Consider the following 19,547-nt stretch of genomic DNA (forward strand, 5'->3'; position numbering starts at 1 on the left):
CACCACCACGTACTCCATATATATATAGTAATGTATATGCCCTGACTGCATGTCTTAAATGGCATTAATCAAAGCCACCACCGCCGCCATTTTGATTATCTCGCCGCCTCGAACCGGCACTCACGCACGCAGATCCGCTGGCAGCCGTAGCCATCACCGCGGCAACATTAGGCCTAGCTGCTTCTACGTTCGCTATTAAGCTTCTTGCCATGCGGTGCTATGTTTTTCATTGAAAGAATTCGCCGTTGTCGGCAATGGCACCGACTCCGCCTTTGTAATCCTCCCGAGTGGCTTCGAAGCTCGCAGCGCGCAACGCGTTGCGTAATGCGTCTCCGCAAGTTAGCTTTGCCTTAGTACAGCAGTGTTACGCGGTGAAGGATAACAAGCGTGTGAAGGGGCAACTGTAAAGGGACACAGTATGTATTAATTATACACGCGTACACCCTATCTCCCGTCACAGTACGTGCACCGATATGCCTAATGAGTGTACTGGCAGGCCTTAAGAGCTTTTTCGGGCGTGCCTGTGGCAATTTTAGCCCATAAGGGCAGTTAAAGACATGCATTCATTTTTTTCGGGCTGCCTGATTTTTCGGATGTTTTTGCGGCCCCCAGGGAGTCCGAAAATTCGGACGTTGACTGTACAACTGACCAAGACGATGCTTCAAATGATACATTGGGTGAACGCGTGGCAGAAGGAGGATGAGAACAGAAAGGACTGACGCACCGAGGAATTAACGGGAAAGGAAGCATGCCGCCGCCTCTTTGAAGGAGCTTGAGCTCAAAAAACAAAGTATTGGCTGACACCGAGATGTAGGTGTCCCTCATTAAAACCAGAATAAACTCTTTAAAGCAGTGAAACCCAACACTGAGATGTGTACGGGCTGAGAGTACATCAGGACAGTTGAGGTTGAATTTCCAGCTGCAGAGAGAGAATCTTAGTCGTGACAAAGTTCAATCCTCAAACCGATAAGCTTGCTATCAGTTGATAGAAATAGCTCATATTCAAAAATATTTACTTATGTATGCATCTCCTTATCATTCGTATTTGAAAATGTTCGACACAATTTGGAATGGGGTTTGCCATTTTTTTCGCTATGCCCTCTGTTTTCTTTTTAAATAAAATAGATATTACTCCTTACTATTCAAACTGGATTTAGTCATTTTTTGTTTCAACATGCTTACTAGAGAGTGACAGCACTGAGCAACATGGTGTCAGCCTGCCTTGACATAAAACAAAGTTCTGGCTCATTCAGGGAATTTTGCAAAGGTGCTCAGGGAAAACCAGGAAAACTCAGGGAATTTGGAAATGTCAACTTGGTAGACACCCTGATATTGAAATCGTATACATATAAACACTTTGTTGTGTTGAGGTTCTAAATACATGGTTTTCTATGGACAAAAAGATATAAAAAGGTAAATACTTTGTTACATCGAGAATTTGCTAAGCAGCAGGTTGCGGTACCAAATCCCGGTCACGGCGGCCACATTTCGATGGGGGTGAAATGCAAAAAACACCGGTGTACTTAGATTTAGGTGCACTTTAAAGAACCCCAGGTGGTCAAAATTCAGAGTCCCCCACTATGGCATGCCTCATAATCATATTGTGGCTGTGGAGCGTAAAACCCCATAATTTAAATGTAGAATGTCGAGAATTTCATTATATTTAAATTTCGTTATAGCATTGCATAATTAGGTTCCTGAAAGTCAGCTTCGCCTCAAACAGCAGTGTTAGGCGGTGAAGCATACTGGGAATACTGCGGTGAAGCTTAACAGGCGTGGGAAAGGGCAATTGTCTCGGGACACAGTATGTATTCCTTAATTATACATACGTGCACCCTCCATATCTTGTCACACTATGAGCACTAATATGCCTAATAAGCATACTGGCAGGCTTTCAGAGATTTTTCGAATGAGCCTTTAGCGAAAAAGTGTTTCCTCAAGCAGTAAAGCTGAATGTACCTTAACCTGATTGTATGTTTCAGGAAGTGGCACTGGCGTAATTTTACACTATGTACTTCCTCTCACGTGGGAATGTAAAGTCTACTTTGGTGTGTGGCGAGAGTCCACGAGATGCAAAATCTGGATGCGGCAGGTAATCCACATTGCTGCCAAATTTTCATTGTTCTAAGTTTTGCCTATGCTTTGTCACTCTGTTGCATTTGGTGTGCAGCATCTCGTGTGCTTTGAGTAGCTTTACTGATGAATATTGTCGCTAAGATTACATGCGTCATACTGATGCTTCTTTTCCTGATGATATTTAAAACATGCTTTAGACTGCTTTGTACAAGAAGTTTACGCTCCCAAAAGCACTCTTGCTATACTTATAAAAATATTTTCTTGTGAACTCTTGGCACTGCTCTATCTGCAGCAGACTGGCTTTTGTGGCTTAAATTTTGCACTTGTTCAAAGTACAGCGCCTTCAAGGTTGTTTCGCTCGCTCATTGGTTATGTGTGACTGTGTGGCTATGTGTCATGGCTCAATGGCTGCTGAGCATGAGATCATGGGTTCAGTTCCTGGCAGCGGCGGCTGCATGCTGATCGAGGCAGAATGCAAAAATGTTTGTATGTTTAGGTGTACGTTAAAGAACCCTAGGAGTTATCCAGAGCATATATCGTATACCCTTTTTTTGCTTTGAGATGTTAAACCCTTTGATCATTGTTCAACATTCAGAAATTTAGCAGAAAAAGCTGATGGCATCTGCACAAGCTGGATAAGTGCAGCTGTATTATTTTTAGGGGTGTGTGAATACTCAAATATCATGGAATCGAGCATTCGAATAATTTGATTTGTGAATCGGGTATCTATTATTTAAATTTTTGAACGTTCCATATATTCGGTGTAGAGATCTGTGCTGTGCCACATGTCGGGTGTGCTGCAGAGCCCCTCATGCTCGATGCCGCCCAAGCGAGTATTTCGCTTTGTTCTTGGTGTGAAAGGAGCGTTGAGTGTGCCACAGACTGGCTGCCCCTCTGGACGCTGCAGTTGATTTTTGTCACTGCGATCGCTCCCTGATGGTGGCCCGATGCAAGGATAGTGTACGTAGCACCCAGACACCGCAGTTTACAGAACAGCACCAGGTCAGTCAGGGCCGCCTGTGTTGGTACAAAGTTCATCCCGGTTGACAGGACTATTCAAACGATAATGTGACGTGGACAGAGGGAATGGCAACAAAATCAGCGTGTATTTAGGGAGAAAGCAGCATGTGCAAAGCATGTGCAAAGCTGCCGATGGGCATACAGATCAAGTTGGATACACGGCGGCGAACTTCACGCTGTTTCAGCAGCCATCAATCTCACCCGCACGCGGGATCTCGGGAGAAATCACTGACGAGTCTCCTGCACGAACGTATTAGTAGGAAGCGTTCCATCACAGCTTAAGGTACCTTACCAAACTGACCAGCGGCGACCTTTCATCGCGGCCAGACTGCCTAGGCCATTAGTCATAATTGGTGCTGCTTTATCGAGTGTCGGTTACTAGAGCTACGTTTTCATGCCAAATCGACACAGATCTATTCACAGCAGCCTCGTGACACTTGGAAAGCTGACAAACTGCCTCGCAAACAAAAGTGAGCGTCTCGGAAGGCAGTGTGCAGAAGTTTTTCACTGCTGCCCTCTTTGCAACACACCGCACGGCGGCCTCGTTCCCAGCGTTGTTTGTAGACGCACATAGGTCTCTTTTTTTGTAGCCTTGAGCAGCCCATCACAAGTGTAGCTTTAGATTTTACATAGTGAGTGTGAAAGTGTCATGGTCAGTTGCATGCATTTGCGCTGGCGGCGGATGAACTTGGGCAGAGGGAGTGAGCGTCGTGTGAACTTGCCACGACCTTCCTGATTTCAGAATCTTTGACAGGTCGCAAATCATGCCAGACCTGGCAATAAAATAGTGCGGACGGTGCCTGCTCTTTACTGTCAGCGCCGGCCATGCCCAGAACAGTGATAGTCGCATGGTGCGCATTCCTTTTGTCTGTTGCACGGATTCGCTTTATGATAACCCACCTGCCGTAAAGTTAGAATAGCCCTTCTATATATATATAGGCCACTGAGGACAACCTCGTTTGGTGTTTGGCCCATGGTAGGTGCCACAGTTGAAGCTAGTGGCATCTGTGTGAACAAGCAAAATTAGATTTGAACTGCACACCACGATGACATTCAGTAGGAGGTGCGTTGTGGGCAATGCCCCATTTCTCCGTAGCGTTTACAGTGCAAAGCATTGAAGGAGGAGAGAGAGCACCGCAAAGGCCATGAAAGGTTACTGGTAGCTTGCTACATTCTTGTTATGCAATGTGAGGAGACTCCCAAGCATGTGCAGGGCTGTGTTTTCTTGCCCAACATTTGTAAACATTCAATTTTGTGAAAATGTTATAATGTGCAATATTTGATTCCATATTTGGCTTCTTTCAGAGCGAAAGCTCTACTACGCCATGTATCTCAAGGTCATTAATCACGTCGCAATGACCTTGAGCTGCCGAAGCGTAAGTGTGTCGGGTGTGACATCACGCCACGTGATCCGTTGTGGAGAGGCATCGCAGCTGCGCTCACTCTAAGCCTCTCCACTGCAGTACCACGTGACTAGGCGAGGGTTAAAGGGCTAAATGTAGTCCGACAGACCATGAGCACGCACACACGTTTCGTCATGTTGGGTCAAACAACAGGGTCTATAGTTCGACCGATGGTTCGATGCACTGGTGCAGTCAACGTAACCGGACGCGGCCAATGTGCTTTGATGCACCCGGCGTCGAGCAATGCTCGCCCGCATGACGATTATGTCGGACTATAAACCCGCCTTTAACAGCTGCTTTGCCGGCGCTTGTTTGCTCAGTCTCGCCATGGATGGTGCGCCGGCTGGGCCGTCTGTGTGTGTGCTTCAGCGCAAGCGAAGGGCTGAATCCAGTCATCCAGTAGATATAGCTAGACGGCAGGCTTGGCTGTGAAATCTCAAGCAAAGGCGAAGTTGCCTGCTGAAACACCGGAGCAAAGGGAGGCCAGATTAGCATGTTATAAAGATGCTTACCAAGAGCGGAGGCGTGCCAAGATTGAAGCTACTGCAACCACCGCCGTCCTTTAGCAACATGAACAGCAACAAGCAGAAGGAGACGAAGCCGTGGATACAAGCAGCGGCACCCAGAACAAACGTTTGACAAAACACATCCTTCGGCTGGTGGCAAGCTTGACTGCGATGGCCAGGTTTCACCACGACTTCACGGACAACCTGTTTGGCAGCGTGTGTAACCTGTGTGAAAGTCTGTGGCCTAACTTTGATGAAACACTGTGTGTGTGCATAGTCTTCGCAAAATCAAGCCAAACAGACCTTTTGCTTGTGATGACTAGGTTTACAAGAGTTAAACCTCAGCCAATTTTTTTTCTTGATTTGATTCAGTACCCAATTCGATATCTACTATTAGGCATTCGCACACTCCTTAAGTTAACCTTATTCATTTGAAGGCAGAAATATTCACCTGTAGCAAAGTGCTTCCAGATTTATCCACAGGGTACAGGGGAGCTGTTGCCTTTTGAAGTATTACTAAACATAATTTTTAATATGTAAGCTAGTATGCTGATTGAAAACTGCAAGAAATGCTGCCCAACCTATGAAAACGTCGAAGCCCTTTCCCTGCAGGAGGTGCCGAAAGTAGCCCACATCATGACGCGAAGTTTGTGCAGCCTGCAGAATTGAAAAAGGCCAAAAGGAAAACACAAGCTAGCAGCTGCCATCTGATGCTGTGATGGAGAAGCGAGATTTCCCGACTGTTTGCATCAGTGCCGCAGCTTGATTGCCCCATTGATGGAACAGTATTTAGCATTGTCAATTTAGATGCAGTAAACACTCTGCTTGTGCTGGCTGTTACAGTTCACTTTGTACAGCCATGAATGGAACGGATTGCAAACGCCTGAGACACGATGGGCCTAATCATCACTTTCATCAACATGAGGAGACTTAGCTGTCGGGTATGTGCGAGAGGATTATGCACCAGTGCAAATCCTACTCTCCTCTGCCCTACGCTCACCACCTCTGCGCCTGGGAGTGGTTTCTCTCCATATTCCTCTGTGTGAGCTGACCCGACGTGACCTACACTTACCATCTCTATGCCAGGGAGTGGCTTTTCTCTGTATTCCTCTGTGTGGGCTGACCCGACGTGTCCTGACAGGGCCCGCTACCAGGGAGCAAGAGAGAATGAGGTTGCACTGATGGTGGATGGTATAAGGCCAGCGAAACGCCATGTGGAGACTCATTTCTTCCCTTGCCCGCAGGATCAGCACGCCGAACGTTTCTGTACATTTTGTCTTGGAGTGCACCGATCACCTGTATTGATGTACTAAACTTCTGTTGTTGTTTTTACATCACCTCGTCCTTCCTGCCGAACCCTCTCCGATGGTCAACCTGGTTCAAGCTCCAAGTAAACACTGGTGAAAGTCGCCGAAATCCCGTCCCCATAACAATTGGTGGCAGGGGCGTAGAAATCGGAGAGGATCGTGAATATAGACTCGATGTCAGGTGGTTCCTCCCATGAATGAACTGCGGTGAGATGGTTGACGTGGAGCTCTCTGTGCGTCCTCGGGGAATGAAAAGTAAACGCATTTGCCATGAATGTGCTTGCCGCTCGCACCATACAAGGACCTGAAAATCGCGAAATATCCCTCGATGATGTGTTTTTGATGATTAACAGTAGCCATCGCACTCTTCAGATGAAGACTTGGCAAAGTCACGTCAAGGCAAAGCTGTTGCCCACAGCTGACGTTGCTGCCCAAAACCTGACAAGTGAGTATGCCCAGTCAACTTGTGAAATTTACTCTGCGTTGAGCCTGAGCAACCCCAGGAACATTGCAGTGCTGTACAATGGGTCATGGATGACCCGCGGACATCCCTCGCACATCAGCATCGTCAGCGTGATTGAACTGCTAATGGCTTTGTGTCTTAGACTATGTTGTTGTCTTTAATCATTGCTGCACTATGTGCGAGCCTGGTCACTGAGGAAGATGACCCTTCTTTCGAAGATTGGAAGGCAGAGAAGTCTGGTGAAATGGAACTGGAGGTGTCCGTTATTCTTTTAAAGATGTTCCTTAACAGCCCTACCGTCGCTACACCACTGTGCTGAGTGATGGGGAAAGGTGCACGTACCTTGCATTACAAGAGGAAAAGGTGTACGGGTACATCGAGATTGATAGGAGGATTGTGTGAATCGTGCAAGAACGCATGGGAACAGTGTTGCGGGACATCATCACAAAGCACAAAGCCTCTCACCTTTGGAGCCTTGGCAGAAAGATCTGCTAGCAGACAGCGATCCTTATCACTAGACTGAGCCTTTACTACAGGTGGGTGCTGGTACACAAAGGAGATGCAGATGGCATGCACAAGGCAGTGATGGCTGAGTGCAGTAAAACCTCGTTAAACGGTAGTTGGCCGGAGCTTGGAAAAAGCAAGTACTAAACGGTAGTACTGCTTAACCAAAATAGCACGAGGTCCCCCGCCTACCTGTCAAAAACGGAACTCAGATAGAGTGCTATGAAAGGGCAAAAACATGCAGTATTTATTCACTTCGTGCGACAAAAGCCTGTTATTTTCGTTTGATGCTGCGGTGGCCTAGCAGCGATGACAGCAGCCTCAAGCTTACTGAATCTGAGAGTCAGCTTTTCAGCCAGCCCCCTCTTCTCGGCAAACACACACTTGGCAGATTCCTTGTTAGCATTGCATATTCTCCGTGCACGGGTGCAGTAGGGCTGCAGAAGTCACGGGGTGCCTTTTTCTTTGCGGGCTGCTGTTCTCATCGCGAGGACTGCATTCATGAGGCGGACGTAGCGCACAGCTTTTGCCACTGTCGAGCCCAGAATGCTGTGCTGTCGCTTTCTGTGTCATCCTCATCACTGACATTAGGCAACACTTCAGCAACAGACGCGACGATGACGAAAAGCCGAACCTCATAGCCAACATGATCTTGCGGTCGCAGCGGCGCTGCCGAGCAACTTCTTCGCATTCCAAATGCCACACACCGTAGTCAACAGTAGATCCCTGTTGCGTGCAGTCGCCCACTTCTTCGTGCCACGTTCAATAGCACGAACGATGTCCAATTTTTCTTCTTTGATGAGCACCCGGTGTTTTTTATCCGAGCTTCGGCATGACGCGAGCCCTTGCGTGCACGACACTTAAATGATGTTGACGGGGATGTGGCTTCACGTGCAAACGCACAGAATAATGGGAGGCCATCGTTCCGACCTCTGAGGCTTGTTCTGACAGGCGGCCCAATTGAGACAACGCACCGCCGTGATTGCGCGATGAAAAGCGGGAACACTACGTGTTAACCAATACGTATGCAGTAAGCTTGTATGGTTTATGCGGATACAAAATGCATTATGTTCAATGTCCGCTGAGTCGAGGTTTGACTTTACTACTTTTGAAACGGAGCTACCGTTTAAGCGGGTACGGTTTAATGAGGTTTTACTGTACCATCCCATCATCTCCAATAGCATTGTTGCAAACCTTGCACTTTGCCCAACAGGCCCCAACTCCTGGTGCTGCCAAATGCCGAGTAGGCCAGGGGTAGCACCTAAACACCCTTGCAACCTGCCTCCTCATGTTTGCCAGGCTTTGCTCCCTATATACAAGCAACCCGCCGTGGTTGCTCAGTGGCTATGGTGTTGGGCTGCTGAGTACGAGGTCGCGGGATCGAATCCCAGCCTCGGCGGCCGCATTTCGATGGGGGCAAAATGCGGAAACACCCGTGTACTTAGATTTAGGTGCACGTTAAAGAACCCCAGGTGGTCGAAATTTCCGGAGTCCTCCACTACGGTGTGCCTCATAATCAGAAAGTGGTTTTGGCACGTAAAACCCCATAATTTAATTTTTTATATACAAGCACTTGAGTGACAACAAACTGCTTGGGAGGGGCGAACAGGGAAAGCCCCGAAAAAGCAGTGAAAGCCTCTACTTAATGATCTGGTCTCATGCGCCAGAGGAGCGCCATGCCTTGCTGTTAACTGTAAAGGCAGCCGGGGCCAGTGCTGAAGTTAAATGCAGGTAATGTCAGTGTCTGTATTTGTACTCAAAGAGCTGAGCCTCAACTCCAGCAGACTAAGCAAGGATCGCAAGACTGAGAAGGATCAGCGGTGAATGAAAGTTTCAACTTGGAAGCATGCATCCATTGAAAACCTGCATCAAGCCCCGAAAAACTGTCCCACAGGCAACAATTCTCAAGTTGACTATGTGCCAGGGGCATACTAGCCCGTTACAACCGCAACATGTTAATACTTCATGATATTCCTTTATAAATCAATTAATCTATTTTTCTTTCGATTTCTCAAAAACAAAATAGCTTTTCGTGGACCCTGCTTATTTGTGGAAGCAAGCAGGGTGAGCATCTCAACATCCAGAACATCTAAAGCTGCAGCTTCCTTTTTTTTTTTCTATGTGGAGCTAAATACGTAATGGTTAAAGTGCTGCAGGCAGATTTTTTATTTTATACAAATTTTCTTGCTTTTGTTTTTGCTCCCTAAGCCACGCTGTAACACAGAACTTTGATGAGCTGATAGATTACCAGTCGTTCTAGGATTTGAAATTCACTTGAATCACTCCTTAGACATTCTACTGTCCACTCATACTATAATTATAGCTTGCTGCCCAGATTTCCTTTGCCTATTTTCTTCACAAATAATAGTTGTGGACTTTTAGTTATCTCCATAGTTGTTTGACATCAAGAAATAATTGCACTTTTGAAATCGACTGAAAGAAAGAGAAACTGAAGATATTGTGCCTTGTAATTTGTATAAAAAATGTAAGATAGCTCTAAACACTGTGCCCCCCTTAAGCCTGTGACAGCCACATGAAATGGTGGGGCTATGCATTGGTCACAAGTTACAAAAAGAGAATTTCAAATGTATACAGTCAAGCCTCAATATAATGAAGCATGATTTAGCTAAATTTGCAGTGTAACGATTATTTCCTCATCTTTGTTCCATTGAAAACTGTATAATTTTGCGATTTAACGAAGTGATTTCGTGACATGGTTTCGGTTTAACAAAGTTTTCGGCCATTTCAAGCACGTTCTTGGTGCCTGTATTGCTGGTAAATCTAGCAAAAAACTATAAAGTGTCCGCTATAAATGTCCGCAAAGCTATTTGCAAGCGTCCTATCCACATGAAAAGTTCGGACGACAAGACGTCCCCGAAGTGCACGTGCCTCAGGACGCAGTATGCAGGAAACAGTGCTGCACCATTTGTTGCATAACAACCTGTGCAGGCCGTGAGGTGTGCAGCAGCTCTGAGCACTCACCGCAACACGAGTTCAGACGATTTCATCAGCACAAGGGGCGAGTGCACGGTAACATGATCAAGCATGCTCTGTAGGGAATCGGGGGACGCGTGCCAATCGCCCTTTTTCCCTAGCGGCGCGCATCTCCTCTCCTCTACCCTTGGTATAGCTGCACGTGGCTGTCCATGTGTGGTCCATGCGCCGTATCTTGGAGGTGATTTGCGGCAAGTGTAAAGGTCGAGCCGAGATAGTTGATGCCTTCATGCACATTTTGTTCCCATGCGTCTAGTGTTGGCAGTCACGTAATGTCGTGTTTCTGAGGCATTGAGTTCGAGCAGCGTACATAGCTATTAATACAGTGAAGGGCAGTGTGCTACACAGTTGCTGATTAAGGGCATCTTCAGTGGTGTAATTATGAATATTGTAATGAAAAGAATAGAGACAACTCCCATTCCCTAGGCCGGCTGTTCTCTTCTTCCCCTTTTTCCTTGTCCCGTGTTAACGAGTTTGTGCTTCCATATCATTACAATATGTATATCAACTTTCTTTTTAAAGCAATAGCTTGCTTGCAGAGCTTTCTATTTTTATGGGTGAACAACCTGGCGTTGGAGTTGCATGCTAGGTCCAAGTGATTTGTTTGTTGGAAACTTTTCAGTGTTGGCAAGTATTGCTTTTTCACAAATAATAAATTGTTGAATGTTGAATGATCAAAGGATGATAACGTAAGGTGATGTGGAAAACTTTGTAGCAATAAAGTGCAGTTTTTAAACGAGCTTAAACAGTCAATCAAGAAGAAAAGAAAACAGCAGATTCTGCACTTTCTGCAATTAAATGCAAGTCAATCAAGCTAATTGAATAATACAATAATACATAAATACGCGAGAACATGCTAAATATTACATAGATACAATTTCACTTGCAGTGAGAAAGGACAGGGAGATACTAAACATTAATGCACACACTATATCACTTTCGGTAAAGAAGGCTATTAGCTTTTAGAGCTGATCTTTGTAATAATGCTGTACTTCATGGCTCAAGCAAGTTTTGTGTGTTGGAAGGACGAGGATCAAGACGATTCATTGTTCTCAATGCACATCATTGCTGCTCAAGCTTAAAACAGTTGATGAGAATGTGTTCTGTGTTCGTGAAATAGCTGCAACATGCAACAAGGCATAGCTGAACGGCGTATACATCATTTTGAAACGCATGGTCCGGCTGCACTTCCACAGTGGATGGGTCGGAACTTGAGGCTTAACATGCTTCTAAACCTGAAACTACAGGTGGTGATAACCAGTTTCCCATGCCTTATAGTCTTTGGTTCATTCACCCTGGAGTCCGCCATGGCAGGACTTATATGTAGTGATTATAGTATATTGTTTAATGTATTTGGCGTGTGCATTAACTTGGATGTGTTTTTTAAAGGGGCCCTAAACCAGTTTTTATCAAAGTGGGGAAAGGAAATTGAAGTGAAAATAAGCTATTTGAGAACTAGTTGGCTGCAAAAAGTACTTCAATACATTCATCAGAGGCGGAGTTATCGGCAATCAAACACGGCCTCCGCTGTGCTCCCATTCCTTCTTCAATGCCTTGCACTTCAAGGGCCATGGTGGAGTGGGGCGTGCCCACAATGTTCTGCCTTCTAAATGTCACCGTGGCCTGCAGTTCAGATTTGATTTTGGATCTTAACGTAGACACCACGACTTCTGATTTTGGTGCCTACGACGCATTAAACATATGCCAAACACGATTGCCCTCAGCGAGCTGCAGTGCGCCTAGCCAGTGGACTCTTGGCGGCACCCCGCGGCGGCTGCGCTATCTATGCCATGTAGTCGACCACAGCTTTATGTCAGCTATCAGCCAATTACAGCCGTCTAAAGGAATGACAAAATGAAGCATCCAATGGCAAAAAAAGCGTCCGGAAGAGAGTGAGGACAGGGCCTTCTGTTGAAAAGAGAGCGTTTGAGAGAAAGATGACTTCGTGATTGGCTTGTGAGCTCCGCGCACTGCATATGACAGGAAAACTTGGCTGAGATATTCGCAGCAGCATATGCTACCTGCAGACTATGTTATTTCACCAAGCCTGAAATGTGGTTCAGGACCCCTTTAAGTTTCTGTTGATTGGCATTCGCGTGAAATGTTTTTTGTCCCTGAGGAATTGCCTTTTTCTTTGTCATTTTTGCATGGGTAAGGCATCTGCAAGCGCTGTGAGATGCTTGACACTATAATGATGTGTACATATTCACATATTAAGAATGTTGCACCATCCATGAAGTGCGAAGCAGTTGTAGTTATTTCTAACTGAATTTTGCTTGTGGCAATATTCACAGCATTTACCACAGTATCAGCTGCACAATGGCAATAAAAAGTATGAGCAGACAATCTGCACGTCAGTGTCTGAATTTGGGCTTTGCACATTCCTTTGGTGAGCGATTGCTTCTATGCCTTTCCAGTATTATTTGCTGCTGCATGTCTTCCTGTTTTTTTTTCTTTCTGTACCAGCATATGGCCGGCATTCACTAACTTCTATCGCCTTGGTGCTGCCTTACGTATGCTTCAAATGCCTTGGTGCTCACTACAATGGGTGTCTCGCTTGCCATTACATCTCTACTGCTTGCATGTCATCGGCATCTTCTAGTGCACCAGCTATCCTTATGCAACAGCAGTACCACTATGCTGCTGCCATTCAACTACAGCCGTTTGTGGTGTGCCACTTCATGTTTTACTAGTGGTTGAATAGTTGTTTATAGTGACATTGGTTGTCACACAGGTATATCTATGTATGTGGTTTACCTGTTTGCATTTTACTAGTGGTTGAATGGTTGTACATAATAATGCTGGCCGATCACACGTGTATAGACATGTGAAGTTCTTCAGGCAATTGATTCCCATTTGGCTGTACTGCATTTTTTGATGTGCTCCAAGGAGGTTAAAGAAAAACTGCTGGAGTGGAAGCTCCCGTAGCTTCTTACCAGGAAAGGTGAAGCCAATGCTTGCCCCTCCTTCACACGAAATAGAGCCTTGTCGGGTGATCTCCGCTTACAGATTAAGTGATTTGGCTCTGCTATTGTAATGCTAGGCGAATTAGATAATAAGCGCTGGTTGTTCCCAACGAAATTAGCAACTTCATCTTAATATTGATGACGTTCTCCCCAATACAGTATGCCAGGATATTCAGATTTCACACTAAGACAGCTATTTAATACACAGATACACGTAGACAAGTATCGGTCTGGTAAAATAAGCCACGATTAACCGAGGACGTCGATTAACTCGTGGGAAGTGTGCGAAAAGCGCTTCTTTCGCCATTTTTATCGTTTATTTACAGTTTTATCGTGCCCCTCCTGTGCGGCTTCACCTTCCGCGCACAGTTTCCACTCCAGCAGTTTTTCTTTAACCTCCTTGATGTGCTCCGTCTAGTTTTTGAGGTAATAGTATCGAACCTTGTGCCGGTTCATGAATCATATGTAAAAATTCTTACAGATAGGAAAGTGCATTTTAAGGTTGTCCATCATTCCATTAACACAACCTAGCATTCTTTAATCAAGTAGTATTATGCCCTTAGTGTAGACCATTGTTCAGTGCCTGTTGTGCTCCAGTCGTGTGGTTAACATTGTTGAATCTTGAGCAATCAAGCATTTATGGGACATAAAGTAATGTTTTTTTTACTGCTCCTTTACTACTACATCATTACTGCTTAAGAGATGCTGCGATTTTACTCATTTGTTGCTTGTTTTGTTCCTACTCCAGAGGTGTGAGATGTGTAGTTCACTTGTAATGTGTTCTGCCAGTCCTATGTTGGTCCTTGGTCAAACCGATGGTGTCGAAATTAATAAATAAATTAAATTACAGCCATGCAAATGCTCTGTGTGATTGCATCTCGCCAACTGTCTCAGGTTACTAGTACTTATCATATTGGTCCTTCTTGAGAAAGAAGGGTAAAAAGAAGCCGCACAGTCCCTTATTTTTACATGCACTTAGAGTGGTTATGGAAAGCATCTGCAGTGGTGTCATTTTCAGCACCATGACCCATCTAGTGGGCCCATGTGATCATCACTGGTCTTCAGCATTTGCAGCGTGCACCAGACATTACATCACAGTGGATTAGCTCCCTTTCAGGCCTACTCTAGCCACTGCACTAGCCTGCAGTGTCAGTAACTCGTGGTTCCAGGAGATTTCAGATATTGTGACATTGTTACGATGTGACGTGTGGTGGGCTTCAGTTCTGCTTAGCGTGCTACCACTACCTTCAGAACCTGGAAAATGAGCGACACTCCTGCTGTCAGCGTTGATTCCATGAGGTAGCATGTGAGGGTTTATGATTATCAGCCAGCTGCCTGCTTCTAAGCCATACTGCGTGGCACGTGCACTTGAAAGGAGGTTCTACATCTGGCGCTGGCTAACACTAGTGGGGCCAGATAGGACAGGTTATGATCCGTTATAGGTAATGGTACAATGTGGATATACAGTTCAACCCAGATATAACCAATCTGAAGGGGATCACAAAAAGTTCGATATATAGGTAATTTGATATGTTAAGTAAAAATATTTATACAAAAATTTTTCATGGGGATTTTACAGCTGTTCGTTCTACACGATAATTTGTTATATGTGAGTTCGATATATCCGTGTTCGACTGTATAAGCTTTAAGGAAAAGGAAAAAACTCGCGGTTTCGCCCGAAAGGCGAAGCGTCGATTGCGATAGCAAATTAGTAGACAGCTTACAGAGTAAGGATAGATTTATCGACCATATGAACTTGTAAACATCCGCTTACTAAGTTAAGCATGGTGGCACGCGCGCATATGCAAACATGAACACATCTCACTCGATGACCGCACACACTCGTCAAAGTGCTGGAGTAAAGAAACACGGTAGCAGCAGCGAGCGAATCGACTATCGTGTTGTTTCTCTCTCGCTTCCATGTGAACTAAACTTCCAAAACATAGCGCATACGAAGGTACCGGCACTCGACACCTGCACTTTGTCCACATCGCAGATCGCTTTGGAGACACGGCCGCCTGCGCGGCCACGCCGTAAGCAGCAGCCGCTGGAGTAGCAGTCCCCTCTCCTTCGATCCCCCCCTCCCCCCGTGTCTCGCGGACGATGGAAGACTGCGCGCTTCCACCCCGCCTTCCTCCCTCGGGCATGCGATATTGAGCCGCGATCGTCGGCTGACCCTCCCAAGCTTTCACTCGCACATACAGCGTACGGCGCGCGTCGACGTCTTTGTACTTTATACAGAATATCACGGCGATGACGGAGGCAGAAATTCGCTTGGAGTGTTCATATAATTGGTATTGCAATAAAATATTAAGTAGGTGCAGACAAAGCGCTAGTCTGTAAAGCATGCATAGCATGTCACCATAGCATGTTTAAGGGGGATGCCAATAAATGTCACCATCCTCAGGGCCAATCTTGTACTCGTATAAAAAGGCCCAAGAAGGTGGACGGGAGGATGGTCACCGCGGTCGCTTAATTGGTAAAGCACTGTGCGTGTAATGCGGCTCATTTGGGTTCCCCCACCCCCAGCGGCAAGTTGTCCTTTCGCCCACTTTCACTTCCCACCCGCCGTGGTGGCGGTAGTGGCTACGGCGTTGCGCTACTAAGTCCGAGGGCGCGGGATCGAATCCCAGCTTCGACGGCCGCATTTCGATGGGGGTGAAGTGCAAAAACGCCCGTGGCACCGGTCATTGGGCGCACGGTAAAGAACCCGAGGTGGTCAAAATTAATCCGGAGTCCCTCACTACTGCGTGCCACGATGACGAAATCGTGGTTTCGGCACGTAAAGCCCTAAAATTTAATCTTTTAATTTTGACTTCCGTTCCCCATTTTCCTTATTATTTCTACATTTCAATTAAACAGTTTCCCGTGTGCTTTTTGTAGCTTCATTGCCTTTGCTGATGGAACTAAACTCGACCCCCATCGTGTCCCCTTATCCGCACTCCCTCGCTCGAGCGCCTCAGCTTACGCTTTGACCGTGTCATAAAACCGGAACTGTCGTCAAACAGTGATTGCGCACGCACACCGCTACACAATGGCTAGAACAGCGCGGACAAGTGACCTGTTCGTACGCGTACGGAAATTCTAGTACGCGGAAGTATACGTTAAGGTCTACAAAATCTTGGCGAAGGCCCTCCTTCGTGTACCACGGTGCCCGTCCGCTACTTGTTTTGTTAATTACGGGCTTCGTAGTTTTACGAGACATTCCTTGGGGACTAGTATATACAATGGGTGTACTCTGTGAAATCCTTGCTACATCAGCGAGTTGCCAACGGAATGCGTTTCGTAGCTTCACCTCCTGTGCAGGGCGTAACAGAAATTTATGTTCACGCGAGTGCGCCTGCCAATAAAAAAAATTAATAGCGGGCTTTTGGGGATTTCGCCAAGCAACACGAGCGCCTACGACTTGAGCGAACAACTCCCGCCCCTTATCACTTTCCGTGTTATTATTATTATTATTATTCATTTCGTGTACGAACCTAAACAGACTACCGCTGGGATGGCATGGATATCGCTGTTTTTTCGCCGTGTTCACATGCACGAAGCTCGCCCAAGAAGTGGCCGCTATGACGTTCTTTTGCTTACTTTTGCACTCAGTCATTCCTATTAATATTAATAAACTCCTAACTAGCGGCTAATGTATGCTGCTAAAATTCACATCACACTTGTGGGAAGATTAAGAGAGCGTCGCCGCCATCCCACTTTTTTTTCCCCTTTTCTTTATTAACAGAGCCTTATAAGGCGCACGTTAAGACAAGATGATTTGGTGTTCTAGGAGCGAGATTCTACCAATCATTCACTGTCTTTGAATGTTCTCTTATAAGTCGTTTTTTCTTCTTCCACCTTTCTTATCGCAGCCACCGACGCAAGGTGACCCGCAACGTGAGCATCCTGGCTCTGCAGAAGGAGCGCCAGCATCGCGGCTGACCGCGTCCAGCTGCCGTTCGAGCTGCTGAGCCACAGGCTCGCTCCGAACGTCACATGTTGTACAGCCCCGTTCGTTTTGCGCAGGGGAAAAGAAAGAACCTCCGCGTTGTGTTTTAACCACTCCCACGGGAGTCCTCTTGTTCTGCTGTATTTATGCGTTCTGCCGGCCCGGCCCTTCAGAATAAAACACAGTATTTCGTTCCTGGAGCCGGATTAGGCTGGTTTTCTTTGTTGCAGTTACCGGCACCGCCACTTGGGGCGGCGCGAAGTTCGCCCTCGTTAGAGTGGTACGAGGAAACAAAGCAAGTTAAAGAAGTGCGTAAGCAGGCGTCTAGATGTCGTAGAGAAGCCGAAAAGTTAGGATTACACGCAGTGGATGTACTCCTTGGATTAAACGAATACCGAAGAAAGAAATGAGCGGCGAATGAGCTGTCCGAAAAAAGAATTAAATGTAAAAGTGAGCGTTCGGTGCATGACATTCGCAAAAGAACGGAAGCAGCGCTGAAAAGTCCGGAACCATGCGTAAGAGCACGGATCACCAACTGTAATTTCGCGAAGGTCGGCTATGAAAAATGGACGTTTTCGAAGGAGACGACGTGCCGTGGTATACGAGACGTCATTCATTCATTCATTCATTCATTCATTCATTTTTGTTACCCTCAGGGGTCAGTGACATTATAGAGGGGAGTGGTACACACGCAGCACTTAATTACAGGCATTGATAGATTCCCGTTAATACAATATTCGCTAAGGCAAAAATGACTAAAGATTAAAGAATAAAATGCAAGGAACAAGCACATTAACATAAACGTGAATACCGACTTTTTTCTTTACCTGTTAATACTGTATCTAGGCCAACAGGAAACTGGAAGTGACTAATAGACGTCACTGATTCAGAGGTGTGTTCCAGTCCTTCGAGGTCCGGGCAATAAAGCATTGAGCACATGTTTGTGTTAGGCACGACATGGTTCCCACCTTTAGTGCATGATCAAAGCGAGATAAAATGTACATCGGAGGATGAATGAGCTCATTGCGCACAATGCAGTTTTATACCTGGTAGACGAGCATATTTGCGACGCAGGGCACGGAACATGGGCTGTAACGATTCTTTCACTAATGTTGTGCTGGCGGTGCGATTGTAGTTGCGGAAAATAAAGCGAACATAATTATTTTTGGACTAGCTCGGAGGGCAGAAGTGAATGTCTTAGTGTTGGTTCAGCACATTCGAGTCTACTGCGAAAAAAAGTTTCGCACAGGAGTTTCGAGGAAACAGGAGCAAAGGTTACGGCGGAGGTATACGGAAGAGCAGTTAGCATTGCTAATTATTTTGCTGGCGTGCAAACATCAACAAAGAGGCGAAGTTACGCGAACACTGAAGTAGCGGTATGACGTAACCGACTCGAGAGTGGAGCTCTGTAGAGAGTAATAAACAGGAGGAGTAGTAGCAAGAGACGCACGTAATACCTTACATTTAGTGGTGTTCCACCTTCCATAAGTTAGACCAGTTAGATATAGCGCTGATGTCGTACTGAAATATGGTAACATTATTTTGGTTATAGATGTCGCGGAAAATCAGTCATTGGCGAATAAATGTTGAGGAAATAGTGGGGCAAATCATTGAAATAAAAAAAGCCGGCCGAGTACTGAACCCTGCTGCACGCCAGAGTGAATGGGGCTCAAAGGGGAAGTAAAGGTATTCGAAGACAAATCGTGAACGACAGTACAAAATTTTAGCCCTGTGAGCAGCTTGCTATCAAGGTTCAGTTTGCTTAATTTATATTATTGGTAACTTCGGCAAGAGACAAGGCGTAGTCCAGACTCAACAGAGAAGCTTGAGAGATCAAAATTTAACGTAGAAAGCTTCTAATGAAACACGCGTTGCTCTGCTATCGCAAACACCAGAAACCAGTGGTGCCGGAGGAAGTTAAGGCTTCAGAAAAATCCATGGTGTCTTCCTCTGTGGGGGGTTTCGTTTGGGAGGGCGCGCCATTCGAGGCGCCCGCCGCAACAGAAGCGATTTGTTGAGGCGTCATATGCCTCGGTGTCGTGTGCCAGACGCTGCACCGACGCGACGCGGCGGCAACCGCCGCGCCTTAGCTCTGATGCACGCTAGCTCCGACGCCGTGTACCTGGTAGCTTCTTGAAATCCGCCGAAGCGAGCGCGCGGGTTTTTATCGGAGAGCAATTACGTCACACCACCTGTGTCCGCGCCGCTCCTTCTCCCCCGCTAAACTCCACCCACCCTCGCCGCGTCGATATGCTGCGCGATGCTATTTTTATACTTTGCTTTCACTCTCTCGGCGATCCCTCCCCCAGCTCCGCGAAGCTGCGGACGTCAAGAGAAACGCAGCGAGGTTATAACAGCTCCACTGTAAAAAAAA

General features: G+C 46.2%; 1 protein-coding gene across 3 annotated transcripts in view; it reads left to right on the forward strand.

Annotated features, from left to right (window-relative positions):
• The window catches only part of LOC126540638 (tubulin monoglutamylase TTLL4-like), a 107,689-nt gene extending 90,316 nt beyond the window's left edge, over positions 1-17,373 (forward strand). The window contains exons 19-20 of one of the 3 annotated variants that reach the window (XR_007601582.3): positions 1,983-2,092; positions 17,097-17,182. Coding sequence is in view for 2 of the 3 variants with exons in the window: in XM_055076189.2 (XP_054932164.1) it covers positions 12,740-12,875 (136 nt within the window). In the remaining variant the exon portion in view is untranslated. Of the gene's footprint in view, positions 1-1,982; positions 2,093-12,739; positions 12,913-17,096 lie in introns of those variants that run through there. The other 2 variants (XM_050187479.2, XM_055076189.2) reach the window with 2 other exon arrangements.
• The last annotated feature ends 2,174 nt before the right edge of the window (positions 17,374-19,547 follow it).

The sequence above is a fragment of the Dermacentor andersoni genome, chromosome 2 (genome assembly GCF_023375885.2).
Source record: "Dermacentor andersoni chromosome 2, qqDerAnde1_hic_scaffold, whole genome shotgun sequence".
Taxonomy (NCBI): Eukaryota; Metazoa; Arthropoda; class Arachnida; order Ixodida; family Ixodidae; genus Dermacentor; species Dermacentor andersoni.